Source organism: Podarcis pityusensis (genome assembly GCF_964106645.2).
Source record: "Podarcis pityusensis genome assembly, chromosome: 6".
In the NCBI taxonomy this organism is placed as follows: domain Eukaryota; kingdom Metazoa; phylum Chordata; class Lepidosauria; order Squamata; family Lacertidae; genus Podarcis; species Podarcis pityusensis.
Window position 1 is genome coordinate 61,122,754 of NC_138030.1, and position 17,447 is coordinate 61,140,200.

Here is a 17,447-nt window from a genome sequence, read left to right on the forward strand (position 1 = left end):
AACGGACAAATGCAGCCAGTTTTTTAGGATTGTTGCTGGCTCTAGAAACCCACTGCTAGCAAGCTTTCCTTAGCTTTCCTAAGGATAGCTATATCTGAAGATGTTTACCATACCAGTGGGAAGGAAGAAGGGAAGGGAAAAGCTTGCCCCAGGTAGGGCTTGAGCTTCCCTACCTTCCCTCCTTTCTCTTAACAGCAGAACTTGTACTACAAGGGAGTCAGGAGAAGCCAACATTGCAGGGAAGAAGCGTGGCAAGGAGAAATCTTGGGGCAGAAAGGAAATATGATGCACAGGACAGCAGCTCACCAGCTCACCTGATTTTCCTAGCCTGGCCCAGCCTGTATCACCATAGAAGAGAATTCAGCCACTTCATTTTGATGGCAGAAAATAAGCTACTGCTTTCAGGAAACATTTAGGGGACCATAACCTACTACCGTGGATCTCAATGTCACCATAGGCAAGGGGGAAGGCTTTGTCACTGTTCTCTGTTCAAATCAACAGCTTTCATCGATCTCTATGGAATAAAATAAACAGGGTGCAATGCAATTCACAGCTTAGGGGGGAGCAAGGCCTGTCTCTTTGAATGAAGGCTGAAGTCGTTTGTATGAGGGAGAACAGACATGCTTTTTACTACACAACACCTGTGACCTACTATAGCTGGTACACACCTCTACCCATATAAGAGATTCCACTGAAATGGATGGCACAAAATTAATTGGCTCCATTCTGGATTTCATTCAAGTGAAGTGTAAAATTTGATTCTTGCCTAGTAGCTGCCCCCACCCCAGTGACATAGAAAAGTGCACCCCCTTAGCTTCTTCTCTATAGAAGAATGTCTGCCATTCAACCCTCCAGAATTTAAGATGCCACTATGGTGATCGTGGCCTCCCACAATTTCTTGCACTAGCCTCTGCTGAGAGAAGGGAAAGGAAATGACGCCATTTGCACATCAAGCTAAGCCATGTGGACAAGAATCAATGAGCTCGAGCGAAGTATTAGGGTTGCGTTCTCCCCTTTCCTCCTACCATGTAGTTGGGAGGACTTCTGTCAAGCTTGATTTCTCTTTTACATGTTACACTTAATGCATCTAGTATTTAACTCTTTGAATTTCATTGTTGAAGACACAGTAAAGTATCTCTCACAGCTGCTGTGGAGTACCTCAAATGAAGTGTCATATTGCAAATTCATATTAGATCTGCTGCAGGCCTCAAAGCTTTGAAAATCTTTACGCTCATCCTCTGCTTGGCTCAATGACATTTGCTAAATAAACAAATCTGCTATCATTTACATTAGCAAACTGATGGCCCATTTCTAATAATAAGGAATTTTTCACTTTTTAGTAATGTAAAATAAGGATCCACATCCATCACTTTTAGAAATAGATTTCCCTCTTCAGTGGCCTGCCACCTCTCCAAGAAAAAGCAAAGTATCTTTCATCCCAGTTATACAACAAGGCACTGTGTAAAGATTACATATTATACATATATTATTTGGAAACACTGTGTCCTTGGGAAGACTTTTACCTGCCTTGATTTATTGCACACTCCCTGATGGTTGGCTGACCACAATTATTATCCCTCTGCCCTAATCCCTAAAAATATACTTAGTTGAAAAGAGACATGGAATTGCCTTCCAAATTCTCTTCCTGATTTGGCATTGAAGTTAATTAAATTTCTCCTTGAGAAACAAGAAATTTGGCCAGAAGAACAGTCAGGTTTTAGAGAAAGCTGTTTCTGCGATGAAAGAATTTTCAGTTATTCATATGTGATGGCTAAATACAGTTTTCAGTAATATAACTCTTTCCAGCCTTCATCTATTGAATGAAATTAAGACTCTCCACATAAAACCGAATTTGGGAGAAATCACTTTTCAGCTCAGTTAAGCTGTTGAGGGTTGTTGCTTGTTTGTTTTTTGGCCTAGAGTTTTGTGCTGCAGTAAATCAGATTTGGAGAACCTCTTCGATTCCAACTTCCAATATTGTTAGACTCCCAATTTCCATTGGGCCAGTCAACATGACCAACGGTCACGAATAATGTTATGTATTTATATTGGTTCTTATATTGTAAACCACCCTGTGATCTTTGGATGAAGGGTGATATAGAATTATTTATTTTTATTTTTATTATTAATGGAAGCTGAAATCCAACCACATCTAGAGGGCCATAGCTTCCCCATCCCTGCTGTAAATTATGCAGCAAAGCTTTTGGAAGAACTTCAGCTCTAGAGTGGCTTAATAACCTTGGTTAAAAAAGGATATCATCCCAATGTAAAGAGACAATTATAGATGGTGTAACTTCACAGTGCCTAACAAACTGAAGTTCAATCTTGATTTTTATAGCGTCAATAACCAAAATGGATGATGGCATGCCATGAAACCATGTGCTTTAACCTGCTCTTATGATATACCTCCATCCAGGTATTCTTGCAAATGGCATCAGACCAGACCAGATCATGGAGACATCTCCTATGTGCAAGTGGTTAAATGTGAACCAGGCCTCAGTTTTCTTATTACAAGCAGTTCCCCAAATGAAAAAAGTTGCTTCAGACACTAGATTAGCTAAACAGAAGACAGAAGGACTTCCAAGGAAGGAGTCAGATGATTGCGGAGTGTATCGTTTCTGAAAGTTCGGTGGGGAGCAACTGTGAAAGGAAAGAAGCGCTCTCCAAGATGGAATCAGATACTTGTCTAGGGAGCTAATATATTGGGAAGGAAATGTTCATATTACACAGCATTATAGATACTACTTGAAGGAAGCGTTCGATGTCCATATTTTCATATAAACGATCAAGTGGAATACAGTAGTCTTATGCCAAACAATCCAACATTCCACCACTGCAAGGGCAGGCACCTGAAAGGGACTCTCAGGATCTATTTATGGACTCTTCTATAGTGCAATGCTATGCACATTCATATGGCAGCTAAGGTATGTATTCAGTGCAGTATTAAGTAACCTCCCATGAGTGTAAGTAATTCCACTTGTGCAACGGGACTGTCCTCTTCCCCCCCCCCATGCCCCCTAAAACTGTTCTGGGGATTTCTCCAACCCTCTGGGGCAGATTTGGGGAGAGTGGTGACACACATGGGGGGAGAAGGAGAGACAAAAGCAAATCCTTATGCTGGTGAGACAATTACTTAGCCCTGCACTAGGTACAAGCCTGTGTCCTTATGGATTCAAGAGGGCTTATTTCCAGATAAGAGCATAAGATTGTAGCCACAGAAAGATAAATTAGGAATCTGGATGAATTGTTAAAATATAAAATTCTAAACAGCAATTATGAGAACATGACAGATAAAATTTAGAATTAAACAAAGCAAAGATGAATACAACACTAGGAGAACATTCCTAGAAATAGGAATTGAAAGACTTAGGGCATCGACATTTATTTTATTTTTTACCGGATTGTATGAACAACAGGATAACAACCAACTAGTATATCTTATGTAATCCTCTGAATATGCACTAAACTAAGAACTGGTGACTCTAATCAGCTTCCAGAAATATGAAAACAAAATCCAGAGGATACAGGCTATTGTGGATTTACTAAACGAGAAATTAAAAAGCTTCCCCTGAAGACTCTTTGTTCTCTGAGCAATTACCTGATTACTGAAAGTGTGATTATCCTGAACAGACTCATCAGTCTCTGTGTGATCTGCCTCAATCACTGCATCTGGATGAAAGAGAGCACCATGCACTGTGTGAACTAATTAAAATCTAAATTCCACTCTTACCTGTATGTTGTATTTGGAATATAAACATCCCTTGCAGGAAACTCCAGGATCTCTCTTGTTGGTCGTACTCTGCTATCAGGGTAAAGTTTGACTTGCAGCAACTCTGGCGTTAGACAGTAATGTGGGTTTTCTGGGGCTGGAGAAATGTCTATCTTCAATTGAGCTATGAAGAAAAATTAGCAGTATAACCAATCTGGTAAGCAACCATTTGCCTGGCTGCCCATGATGAGTAACAATCATCACCAGGTGGTGAATCAGGAAAACTTTACAAAATATGGTCCTTTCCCCCCCTTTTAGCCACCAAGTTCTAATGTTGCTTTGCATAGGTAGGCAGGCATCATGATATAGTAGCAGTGTTGGGATAATATAGTGATATAGTGTTATAATTTGTGTGTGTAGTGTTAACATAACAATGTTGCTGCTTAATCACTTAAAAATATGCTTCTAGTTAGTAAGTAGAGCTACTGCTTTGGAAAACAAGAAAATAATGTTTAACACCCTTCTTTTTATTTATTTATTTTAAAAGCGTGCCATTAAATATTTTCTTGTTCTGCATTAAAAAAAGTAAGAGTTTCGCTTTCTGAAAGACCACTTGCTCATGTATGTTTTAATAGGAACATAGGTAGCTGCCTTATCTTGAGTCTGATCACCGGTCCACTAGCAGCCTGTCTGATCACTGGTCTATCTACCAGCCTGCCACGGCCAGGTGCTAAGTCAGAAAGAAGAGGATAAACAACTTTCCAGCCTTGTGTCAAAAGGTTAGTAAAATTGTTTTAAGATCTGATCAGTTTGGGGGCTTTACTTGTAATACCTATTTGAGTTTAATAGTCAAAAGGCAAGAAAGTAAATATTTACAATTCTTTTCCAAAAGAAGGAATTTGGCGCAACAGCAAATAATATACTGGAAGGTTAGGGTTGTCAATCTCCAGAAGAGGTTTTACTTGCTTAAGGCATTGTTGGAAAAATAATTGCTGCTATCAAGAATGACTCATAAGGCCTCTCAGACTTTGTTCCTCCTGGGGGCCGAAATCTGAGTAGTTCAGATCCAAAAAAACCAAGGGAGCCAGCCACATAAACAACAGTTTCAGAGGAATAGTGGGAGAAAACAAGATTAATTTGTAATATTACTTTTCTAGTTCAGCACTGGTAAGCTATGGAAAAATAAGGAATTAGTTCTCTGTCCAGTGTTTGAATCTCATGGAAGCTACTCATGTGTTATAAAATGGTTTACTGGACCCACATACAGTACTCTTACTGAAGAACAAAATACTTAAACAGATACAGAAACAAAATTGAAGCCATTCAAGGTATCAGTGGCTACTAAACTAAAAAAGGCCTCAGCCTTCTCAGAAAGATCACCAAAATACCTGTGATAGGCCTCAACCTCCGTAGAACAGAAGATGGCCTTCTCATATCCGCAAGAAACTTATACAGGTCTTCATCACTCAGGCGGTCACCTTCCTATTGTTAATTAAAAATAAAAGCATGCAGTAACTTTCAACTGTGTTCTTAGGTAGAAAAAAACCTTTCCTTTTGCATGTTTTATTGCCTTTCATTATATTCCAAGTTTTCAAAGAACTGAATTGTTTAAATAGCTCTTCTCTGTTTTAAATTATAACATATTCATAGCTAGATGAGATTCTCTTTTTAATTGCAATCAGGAGTAATTACAGTAAGCCTCCAATATAAAAAAAAAGGCCATAATGATTTCAGGATGGAGGGAACCACTAATGCTCATTTTATTCTCATTTTATAAGTTAAGCAAGGCATATAGCTCTGACTTCTCTGTTCAACTGATCAGAGCAACTTCCTTTGACTTAGTAGTTATACTCCTATCTGACCAGGAAGAGCATCAGAACCAGAGCCTACAAATGCACTGCAGAGACTCTAGCACCAAAACTAAACTACAGTATTTCTTCCTTTACATTGCAATAATCAGACCACATTACAGAAAGATTTCACTGGGTGTTCATTGAGACTGCACTGGTGTAAGTGGCCTTAAAAGCTGCAGTATGATATCCATCTTGATTGAAGGGAACACCAACAGTTTTGCTACAGGCCTTTCGTACCCCCTTTGCACGTGAATCATAGGCTACAGCTCTCTGCTTTGCATGCAGTAGGTCCCAGTTTCATACCCCAGTATCTCCAGGTAAGCCTGGTAATGCCCTTTGGAGAGCAGCTGCCAGCTAGTGTAGACCATATGAAGGTAGATGGACCACTAGTATGAAGGCAGCTTCCTATGTGTTTTACACGTAGAAAGGACTTATGCTACTAAAGTCCACCTCAGGGTTGTGCAGCTTCCCCTGGCCCCATTCTATGTTAACTGTTGATGCCTGCAGGCGACAGCTTACATGGGTAGACCTCTATGAAAGCTGTTTCCATGCGCAACTTGGTTTCCCTTGCAGACATCCACACCTAACACATGCATGTTATGGTAGGGCCAAGGACCAAGACAAACTCACGGCTGGGCCCTGCAGCCCTTTCTATGCATGATGCCTCTTTCTGCATCCAATCTGTTTTCTAGAGACCGGCGCAAAGTGGCAAACGTAAGTGATAATAATGAAGGGCTGCGGTCCCTAAGTTGCTGGGCAGAAATATCTACTCTGCCCTTCTCATCAGAAACGAGCTTGTGTCACGCTGCCCTGAACCACTGCAGCTTATGCTAGTCAAGTTGCTAATTAGTTTGCTATTTGCTAGTAACAGGAAAATTGCCCACAGTGTGAACAATTTCATTCCCTGCAACCTATTAGACAGTGCACATTATTAAAGCGGATTTCCAGTATAATGCACTCTTTAGGGATGGTGGGAATTAGAATATAATGCTGAGAATATAGAATTTAGGTCAAATGTAGTTACTTCAGCAGCTAGCGAGAGTGCTAGTTAAGTAAAAGAAGAAAAATAAAAACCTTGGTTGATATATACTTTATTTAACAGTTGCCAACATAACCTTGGTTTTAAAATACGGTAATCTCAGTTAATATAGAAACAGTTTTGAAAACTGCACCTGAACTTTCAACTAGAAACACACACAAATATTCTAGGTTTATCTTTCTTAATCCTAGCATGCTGCTTATGGGAATCCTGACCTGACCCAGAATCCCCAAGTCCTTGTTTTATAAAGCTCTTAATCTGCCTCCTTGCAAAACCCAAGGTGTAGTGGGAGTATTAATCTGGGCTTTTTTCAGATCAGTAGACCAAGGTGCTGACCACCTTTGCTGGTATTGACATAAAGAAGCACCAATTTCGCATAATCTATACAGAGCCTATCTAAATTGTCCTGAATTTTTGCGAAGTGAGCTGGCATATCTTCTTCCGATACCCTTTACTTGTTGTCCATAACATGTGGTTTGAATTTACCTATAAATGTAATTTACCTGTAACATGTGGTTCGAATTTATCTGTAACACTGGTTGCACCAGTGTTAGAAACTGAGATATGAAAGCTAGGAACTAAATAGCACTTTAAACCTAGGTTATGGGCACAACAACAGAATGTCTAGGTACTTTTTTTATAACAAGAATACAAAGCTGAAAATGAATGAACTGCAGCTAAAATATTGTGTTCATTTTTCACATGGTCTAGTCCTTCCCCTGCTCACTCCCCTAATATTCTTAAGAGGGTTTCTTCTTCAGTCTTCAGAGAGTAGCTAGAAGTGGGAAGGCAGAAAAAGGTCCTCCTTTCCTTCCATTCTGCAGTTTAAATCTGAAATATTAGACACAGTACTGCACCCAGAGATCAGAAACTGCTTGCGCTAATGAAATTCCCTGTCGCAAAATGCACCTAGAACAATGGGAGTTTCAAGCACTGCTTTGCACCAGCCCAAGAACCCGACTAAGGGATTCACTGACCCTGGTCATAAACTTCTCTTATTTATTTTGTATTTTTAGCTTGCCCATTCTGAAAGCTCAGTGTTACTAAACGTATTGCTTTAAAATAGCTGAATTGTAATACAATGCGAGATGCAATAAAATTGCAATTTAAAAACATACTGCATCTAGCATAGAGCATTACAACTTCTACAACCAGGAAAAAAAAAAAATGGTATTCCATGACCATCAGCAATTTTCAAGTGGTTCACAAAGGGAAAAGTTTGGGAACCACTGGCCTAGGGCTAAAAACTCCTGTGCCAATCCCTAAAGTGTGAAGACAGGGATGTAATGTTACCATGAGAATGAATCATGTAATACCTGTTTAAAGAAGTTTGTCACCGTGAGGGTAGCTGGTCTAAAGTTAGTCAGGTTGCAGGCCTCATCCCCACTCGTTGTCCTTTCCAAGGAACGCCTGCCGACAATGCTAGAATTCCTCCTCTCTGACCACGACCCTTTGCGTTCTTTAAGAAAGAAAGCAGGAAAAAACCAGAGCCAAAATAAAGTCAAATAACTACATTTGTTTTAGGAGCCAGCATGTGAAGAGAACGGCAGTTGCTTGAAATCATGAGAAAGGAAAGAGGGAATGGGTGGTTAATGCTAAGACAATCGCACTCCTGAGGCATTAGGAAACAATGAAGCACAGCTGAATACCTCTGCTCCTCTCACATCAACCATACCCCAGTGCCTTGTGCCTATTATGAAAGTCTTTATCATGTGGAGAATTATGTTTTTCTCCTACTGCAAAAAATGATGAAGTTGGCAGTTTTGGGAGGGTGGAGGGGATGAGGAAGATGCTGAACAGTGGTTTCAGATGAGCTGAGCGGCTCACAACGATTAATCCACTCCTTTGGAAAATGCTCATCAGCCTGAAACACTCTCTTAGACTTAGTTCTAGAGAGCATAACAGATGGTTTACGAGGAAAATCCTTGAAAGATAAACCTATTTGTTATTACAGGCTTGTCCTTTTTCCTTTCACCCCATTACCGAGGCTTGGGCAAGGGAAAAAATAGGCAAAGCAAGCTGATAAACACATATTGTGCACCAGGCCCAAAAGCAAACCCTGAGGCGTTAAAAAAACAGCAACAACAAAATAACTATTTTGTTGGATCAGAGTAGTGATCCATTGAAAATGTGACGTCCTTTCTCCAAGGACTGAGTGAAATTCAAGGTGCCACAAAGATGGGGCAAAATAGGGGAGGCTAATGACAACCCAGGAAAAGCTTTTACTGAAGAAGCTTTAAACAAAACTTTAAAAGAGATAGCAAGAAAGCATGATGGATAAATAAGAGAAGGTTGTAGAAGATACATAGAGCAGCACGGCAGAAGAATGGGACAAGGAAGGAGAGGCGCTGAAAGCAGCAGAGAACGTTAGCCCCTGACATTCAATTAGAGAAGACTAAAAAGTTAGGAATGACGCACATACTACCAACTTCTATAGAACTGTAACACCCCCTGGAATGGGTCACTTTTATTTCAAAGGAAAAGCTGCTAGAAAGCCCCAGTCCAAAACAGAAAGATGTTCTGGATCAAGGCCTTGCAGCTGGTTTTTCTTCAAAATAGAAATAGCCATTTAAGCACGCTGTTTCAAAAGCGTAAATGACATGATTCAGTTTGTGTTAAGATTAAGAATCACTTTGTAATTATCTAGATACCTACCTCCTGCAGCAATTTCCACTTCTGTAGAGTCCCTCTCCAAACTTCCAGCACTGCTGACTATGTTCATTAAATGAATGGCCGTCCATGCAAAAGGCATGCGATATCTGCCAAGCCTTTGGCAAAATTGTTCTGATTGACTTTTCAGTTTTTCTAGCTTTTCCTTGTTCTGCAGAGGTAAAACCACAAAACTTACAAAACTGAAACATTTCTGAATTTTTTCATACTGCCTCTGCTATAAATAAATGCTGGGTTTTCAACAGAAGGAAGTACTGTTTGAATAATGTATGATTTTTTTTAAATATGAGAAACTTGCAAATGTTTTAAGGGCTACAGAACTATTTAAAAAAAGACACCACCTGCATTTAGGGCGAAACCCATTGAAAACTGCTTACCTTTGCAGCATCTGCTTCTTTTAAAATCATATATGGCTCTGCACACTCCCCAATATCTCCCTGTTGTAGTACCTTTTCCAGCTGTAGGGGTGGGAAGTGGGATGGGATTGAAGAAGGAAAGGAAGAGGCAAGCATGATGTTTGAGATACGTACACCACACATATACACAATGAACTGACTAGCCAGCGCAGTTTAAGCTACCCACCCAGACACCCACCCAATCAGGTAGACTGCCCTTCCTCTTTTGAACCAGCAATATAAACTGCAACTATAAAAGGTAAAGAGAGGCTTCAGCTATGTATGTGCAAGCAATTTCAACTGCATAGTCAATGCCCCTGAAGAAGTCACAGAGGAACCCCTGCCTAAAGTTTTGGCTTTGGGGCTTTGATCGGTTGAGAGCCAAACCAAGGCATTTTTGTTGGATGTGCCATGCTCTGGAACATCTAGTTACAAGTGAGACCAGACAAGGGAAGAAGAAAAATGCAGTGTGGAGTCTTCCTGTTTGGTTTTCCTGCCACTCCATTCCATTCTCCCCACCGAGCCGTTGGCCAGCACTCCGCAGCCACTGAGCATGCTCAATTCTCACTGGTCCAACCCCCCCCCCATTTCTGTACTTCTGCAAACCTTGATATTTCCCCAAAGCCTGCTGATACCTCCGCCTACATCTTCTGTGTGGATGCTACCATTGTGGCTACATATAGCTACCTGGAACTAATTTACTGTTAAATATATGTGGAAATTTAAAAAGGAGACACAGCTAAGCAAAACTTTCTGAAAGTATTATTACTTTCTTCAAGGAGAATTTTGGGGAAAATGTGTAGGAGAGCTGTGAACATTCTCCATAAATGTTTTATTTAGCTGTCTCTCTCTTAGAGAAAGAATCAAGCCTTGAAGCAAGGCAGAGTTTATGATGGACAGTTTTACCCAGATTGTTTCTTATCTTTTGGCATTTATATTTCTAAAGATCCTTTTGCACAGCTCAATTCAAATGTCACCGAGAGAGGTTAATAACATGGCATTCATTTAGAGAGGTTTTCTTATCGCATTGCTGGTGGGGAAACCCAGGCTCTGCTATAAACAAGAAAAGTTCACTCCCTCATAGATATCCTATGTGGATGAAGCAAGCAAACAAGCTGGAGGAGGAGGCGGGGGGGGGGGGAGGACAACATTTAGGAAACACGCTTGTTCCCAGCAACTAACCATATTCATATATTCATTCACCCTAATCTGATACAATGATATGGCCACGGAAACAGGTTTTTGCATGTGCTCCTCTTGTTGGATCTGGAAATACTTATGCAAAAGGTTGCTGCATGAGCAATTTATAATACTGGATGTCTTCACCTAGCACACAGGCATGTTTCTATGACTCCAAAAAGCATCAAAACAGATGGTCAGCACCATCGGTTTGGACAATACTGATAATCTGTGAGGAGGTGGAAGGTGCTAAATTCAGCCCAGGTTCTACATCTTCTCAATTGGGGTGGGGGGTGGGGTTAAGGTTGGCTTGGAACCAAAGTCCCTCCTCCCACTCTTTCAAAAGCACAAATGGCACTGCCAAGGCTGACAGTTCCAAACATTTGCTGGGCAACTAAGTACAGTGGTACCTCGGGTTACAAACACTTTGGGTTACACTTTGGGTTACAAACTCCGCTAACCCAGTAGTAGTACCTCAGGTTGAGAACTCTGCCCCAGGATGAGAACAGAAATCGCGGGCCGGCAGCAGTGGGAAGCCCCATTAGTGAAAGCGCGCCTCAGGTTAAGAACGGTTTCAGGTTAAGAACGGACCTCCAGAAGGAATTAAGTTCTTAACCTGAGGTACCACTGTATGCAGATCAGCTAACCTCAACCTGGTATCCTTCAGGTGTTCTGGACTGCAATTCCCATTATCCCTAGGAACCAGGGAAATGGGTTGAGGAAGGTTGCATAGGATGTCATAGCTAGTGTGGTTAGGTTTTGGAAGCAGGAAGTTTTCTATAAAATAATTCTTCTCACACTGCCCAAATCTCACTTGGGCCCAGATTACATTGCAAACAGCCATTTTACAAACTAACTGGCAGGGGAATGATCTAAAAAGGAGCACAATATATGATGGCACCTGGCCTGTGACATATGACAAGCTATTTTTCTGGCTTATTTATCTTGCTCATGTCCTTTTCCTTCTCACAGACCAAAAACTTAGCACTATTTTCAACAAATGACTGCTAGCTAGGCTCATCTCATTGAGTTTACAAGCATTAATGTGCAAGTGCAAGCTCTTTGAGGTAGATTGCATGGTGTTAATCTTTTTCTCTTTTCTTGTAAAAATCAACTACTGTGAATATATGCAGATTCTGGCTTCAGAAGGTATGCAATGAGACGTGTGCAAAATTTGAGAACAGAATCTCCTCTTAACGCTGCTGTCAATGAGGCTTCCCTCTTGCTTCGGCAATTTGGGAAAACGCAACGTGAATCTCAATCTTAACATATTTCCCATGGCATTAGGAAGCTTTTTTCTTCTTCTTCAAAAATTCTATTGCATAGTGACTATCTTAAGTGCCTCCCCCAGGATAAGGCATTGCTCTATATTGCCCTATCTGCTTTCAGAGTTCAGTAATGTTACAAGTCTAAGGCAAAAAAGTCAAAGCAAGAATTGTCTTCGGACAGAGTCTATATCTTAGTATCAAAAACCAAACTTCTGGAGATTGAACTCTTCAATTTGAGAATGACTAAATTCAGTCAGCAAAAGGAAATGACAACACTAAGCAGGGTCATTCTGTAATCTGATTTTCACAAGATTTGTAGTTTTCCTTTCAGTTTTCCCTATTGAGGAAGGCTAAAATAAACAAATACAGTACAGTACCAGCAAAATGCAACCAGGTGATATTTTTTCTTAATATATTGTTATATGGGCACAGAAACTTTAGCTTACTTGTGCCAGGAGATAATACACTTTTCTGAGGGAAAGATTCATAAAGGGGAAAAAAATATTTCTTACCTTTATTACCAGAAAGACATCCTGAGAGGGATATGTAATAGAAAAAATGGCTGACCGGGCCAGAGTGGTTATGGCAGCAGGTGGAACATGAGGACGCAGCATCCCTTTCATTTGTTCAGAGTTTAAATCAAAATAGAAGTTCTCTGAAATCTAAAAGAAAAAAATAGCTTATTACACTGAAATATATCCAAAGGCTTTACCATAATAAAAAATGTTTAAAAAAATAATGTTAGCGCACCTATGTTAATTTCACTTTCATGCCAACTGTGGTTTAACAGCAGACAAAAAAACCTGTTAGCCAGCTGAATTGTTCATTTCTTAACAGGCAATGTATCTATTTGTCCCAATATGATTTGGACTTATTTAAAAATAAACCACCACCACCAAAAAAACCCTCTGCAGCCCAACAATGATACTGTAGAGAAGTATAACTTTTCAAACAAATAAGCAAGGCAATGGCTTTGAAAGCAATGTACTCAAAACAGCATGAACAACCAGGGATCCACTTCTCCACTCATCACCCTCTCCTTGGTACATGCTTCATTGCCCTCCACCAAGAATGACAAGAGAGCCCCAGCCTTCCTCCCTAACTTGGACATGGATACAGAGTGGAAAGCATTCCAGTATAGCTTTGCTAATTTGTGATAGCTCAATGCATGGGGAACATCACCATCCCCCTCTAGAGGCAACCTAGAGAGGAAGATAGGGATAAAGTTTGGTAGCGGGCAGCTGAAGTGTTTTGATAGCAGAGGTTTTAGTTATCATGGTGCTTGCCAATTTCCCCTCTCCTTCAGATGATAATTTCCAACTGATCAGAGACCTGATAATCTGAAAATATACTTTAGGGGATTTGGATTTTCTAGATAGATAGATAGATCCTCTTTTTTGGCAAGGATGAATGGTCCTGCTCCAACACCCTTCTCACCTCAGGCCCAAAATACAGATACTAGTACCCAACAGCTGTCAGGCATGTCAATGAAGCCCTCTCATAAGGAAATATAATTTGGATTGAAGTGGGAACTTTCCATCCATAATTCTAGCTTCTTAAAATGATATTGTGTAGTTCCTCTGCACGTGACTGAGGCAGGAGCAAAGAATTGTGGGAGGCTGGCTGAATCTCCTCAGATTTTCCCTCCTGCCTTGACAGAGCAGTTCGCTCCCCCCCTCACTGTTTCCCTTATATTCAGTTAAGTTTTCTTTTCTCTTTGTACTCCTCCTTCTTTGCATTGTGTTGTCTTCATTTGCTTTCACTCTCTTCATGTTTTCTTTTCCTCCACTGAGGCATTGAAAAAAACAAAAACACAAGCCCACCCTCTCCGCTTGCTGCTTCTCATTATTTCTTCACTTCCTTGCTGTTTTACATTGCTTCCTAAACTTTATTTGGTTTTATTTCATTTATTTTTCTATTGCAATAAAAAAAAAATATAGAAGTGGAACAAACTCAGGGGCCCATCAAGTTTCACTCTCCCTGCTGGAATCAGGTGTTTTTAGTTATGTTCACTGTGTTTTGCCTATTTGGGCTGATGTACACCATCCTGAGCTCTTTTCAAAAAAGGGCATTCTAGAAATATCCTGAATACTGTAAATAAATAAACAAAATAATCAGGCAACCGGTAAAATAGTTTATTGTATCCAGCAACCTCCACCATTCTTTACAGGGTTTGCTTTTTATAGTACTTTCAGTTCCTTCTGTTCTACTTTCTATTTCTCAATGTAATTTTGAAAAAACGCAGTATTCCAGTGAAGACTTCAAGTGCTGTTAAGCAGAGAGCTGCTGTTACCACCTATGTCTTACTGCATGCTGTTCAAACACCATGCAAAGGAAGCAAGCATCAAGCAGATAACTCACCTTTTTCTTTTCCTTAACGTCGTACAATGCCAAACTTGCAAAAATCGGCTCTATTTCAATTTCAAATCTTAAAGGAGAAAGAAAGTTTAGCTCTATTTCTTAGATTTTTTCAGTTTTATACACAACCAAACAGCAACAAGGTTATTTCCCAACTGAAACTGCACTACTGCAGCTGTGTGGCTCCCTAGAAATAACTTTAGGATGCCATAGCTCAGGGGTAAAATACATGTTCTGCATACCAAAAGGACACAGGTTCAATCCCTGCTGTCTCCAAGGTATGACTCAGAAAGATTCCTGTCTGAAGCCCTGGAGAGTCACTATCTGTCACTTTCAGCAATACTGCACCAGACAAACTTGTCAGATGATGATGATTTTTTGAATTTGTATACCACCCTTCATCTGAAGATCACAGGGCAGTTCACAACTTCTGGGAAACACATACTACTGACTCTATTTAACAGTTGTGCCATCTAGAGGCAGTCCTGCAAAGCCCAAACCTACATGGGGCCTAATCAGCAGCACCAGCTGACGTGCCTCATCCGAAATAGGATGGTGTTTAAAACAGGTTGTCAGCCAGTTTGATTGCACAGCAGCAGCTTATGCACTTTTGTATATTGCTATTCATAAACCTTTTAAAATCTGCTGTGTATTACGAGATCTCAGGTCCTAATCTAAAAAGACTTCTAATGAAATCAGTGGGAGAAGTTGTTTAGCGCTTAGGCATGAATGGGAATGGACAGCAAACTGGGTCAAAGCCCTATCCTAAGCCCATTATTTGCAACTGTTGAGCTAAAATCAACAGTCCTTCTGCATAAAGTGTTTAGGAGAAGGGTGTTAATCACAAATAGCTTTATCTCGTTTAAATGCAGTTCTCCAAAGCTGCCAATACCAGAATTAATGAATTTACTCCATGGAGATCAATGAGATTATGTCTTTTGTATCAATCAGCTGTTCACCATGGCTTCTATCTTTCTGTCACTGGCAGCAGAGAACAAAGAACTGTAAGTCTCAAAACTGTCCCTCTCTTGCCACTAATGGTACCTATTGCCAGTTAAATAATGGCTATTAGCTAATAAAGACTGCCTTCAAAACACTTCTGCTCAAAAGCAAGTCCCATTCATTTCAATAATTGCTCACCACAATTTTTTGAACAGATGGCAGAACACAACTTTTAGACATTGTGATATACTCTGACCTTGTCTGGGATATTTTTCTGTAACACCTGAAAGAATCTGCTGGTGTATATGACTCTTCACTGTCTTGTAACTGCTAGTTTGTTTATCGATACCTGTATTGTTCTTGGCTCTTTTACACTTGCTATTATTAAAGCTAATTATTGCATTTTTATATTACTTCATTTATAATGGACTTTGCTGAATGATGAAGGACTAAAATCTCAGAAGCAAATAAAACATCAGAATTCAGTTTTGAGCATGTGGGCTTAAAGCTCCTAAAACTATAAAAACGATATACATATTTGTCCTTCCAGGCACTAAACACAATTCTCATTCTTTTTTTTTAAAAAAGAGCACAAGATAAACATGAACTCTGTACAATAAAGACAAACATCATTTCCTCAGATCTAATATGAAGAGGTTTCTGTAAAAGGAAAATCTTAATTAACTGCTGTAATTTGTTTTTTATATAGCCATTCACTGTACAAGAGTTCTCCTGGGAACTGCATTCTGGTACAACACCCTGTAAAAGGCTATGCCATGGAATCATCTGGATTAGTGTCAGGGCTTAAAAGCAGCTCTCGTCTAGGAAGCAATTCCAACATATATCTCAGTTACGAGAGGCACTCTAGTCTAACTGGAGCTCCCTAACAAGAAGGGTTGACCTAAGTGAGGACACACAAGATGAATACAGCCATGTGGAAAATCAGTTTTGTGCTTTATTTCTCTAAGGGAATACCAGTAAAATTTTACCTCGTGTTATTAGAGAAGAGTTATAGGCAATGAACCAGCTGCAGGTAACCCTACATTCAGGAGCTCCACTTCATTAAACTTGTTTAACAGGTTTCTCTTCTCCCCAGTGAAAGCTTTGCTAACTGCCTCAAGTCTCAAGTCTTAAAGAGGCAGCCATGGTTTTAAAGACTCAACTTTGTCTTACTGAATCAGTTGTCTGACTGCTGGTGTAAAATCTCATCTCAAAAAAAAAAAAAAAGCTACATCAATCATGTTGTTTTTAGCCAATTGTCCTTTGTTTGTGGGATGAAAGCCAGATGTAAACAGGATGAGGGAAGGAATTGTGTCTCTGCTATGAAGTGAGACTTTGCAGACATTACGTCTTTATTGTACCAGTTGCATTGGCTGCCTGTGTGTTTCTGGATCAATTGAAAGTGCTAGTGTTGACTTTTAAAGCCCTAAACAGTTTAGGGACAGGTTACATGAAAGTCGACCTGAACTCATATGCACTTACTCAGGCCTTAACATCACCCTCAAAGGTGCTGCCTGTGGGTCTACCATCAAGTTCAATTTGTGGGCCCTTTCAAGTAGTGATGATCCCATTAAATTTTCTCCCAAGGGAAATACATCTGGCCCAATCTTTATTTATTTATTTTAATGGACCTCAAAATCCCACATCCCTTCATTAAATGAGCACTTCACTTTCTTGCACTCAATACCACTTTAATGTACGGGTTTGTTGCCTTGTAGCTCAACTGGTAGAGCATGAGACTCCTAAAACTCAGGGCCGTGGGTTTGACCCCCACGTTGGGCAAAAGTTCCCTGCTTTGCAGGGGATTGAACTAAATTACCCTCATGGCCCCTTCCAACTCTACAATTCTATGATTCTATAGTACATACCATTTTACAAAAGCATGACTAGGATTGAATATTCTGGCAAGCTTATTTTATAATTATTTCCAGCGTTTTGAATGTACGATGGGAATATTTAATTGACTTACTGCCCTCTTTGCACATTAAGGTGCTCAATGTAGAATTTGAAAAATTAATTGTGTCTTGGTAGTTC

At 40.0% G+C, this 17,447-nt stretch overlaps 1 protein-coding gene across 14 annotated transcripts in view; it reads right to left on the reverse strand.

The window, feature by feature from the left end:
• Positions 1-17,447, reverse strand: part of DOCK7 (dedicator of cytokinesis 7) — a 108,746-nt gene that overhangs the window by 61,604 nt on the left and 29,695 nt on the right. For all 14 annotated transcript variants that reach the window (XM_081011725.1, XM_081011721.1, XM_081011718.1 and 11 more), the window contains exons 8-14: positions 14,475-14,541; positions 12,626-12,775; positions 9,649-9,729; positions 9,257-9,422; positions 7,918-8,060; positions 5,098-5,191; positions 3,731-3,893 (exon numbers count right to left, since the gene is read on the reverse strand). In XM_081011725.1, coding sequence (XP_080867851.1) covers positions 3,731-3,893; positions 5,098-5,191; positions 7,918-8,060; positions 9,257-9,422; positions 9,649-9,729; positions 12,626-12,775; positions 14,475-14,541 — 864 coding nt within the window. The remainder of the gene's footprint in view (positions 1-3,730; positions 3,894-5,097; positions 5,192-7,917; positions 8,061-9,256; positions 9,423-9,648; positions 9,730-12,625; positions 12,776-14,474; positions 14,542-17,447) is intronic.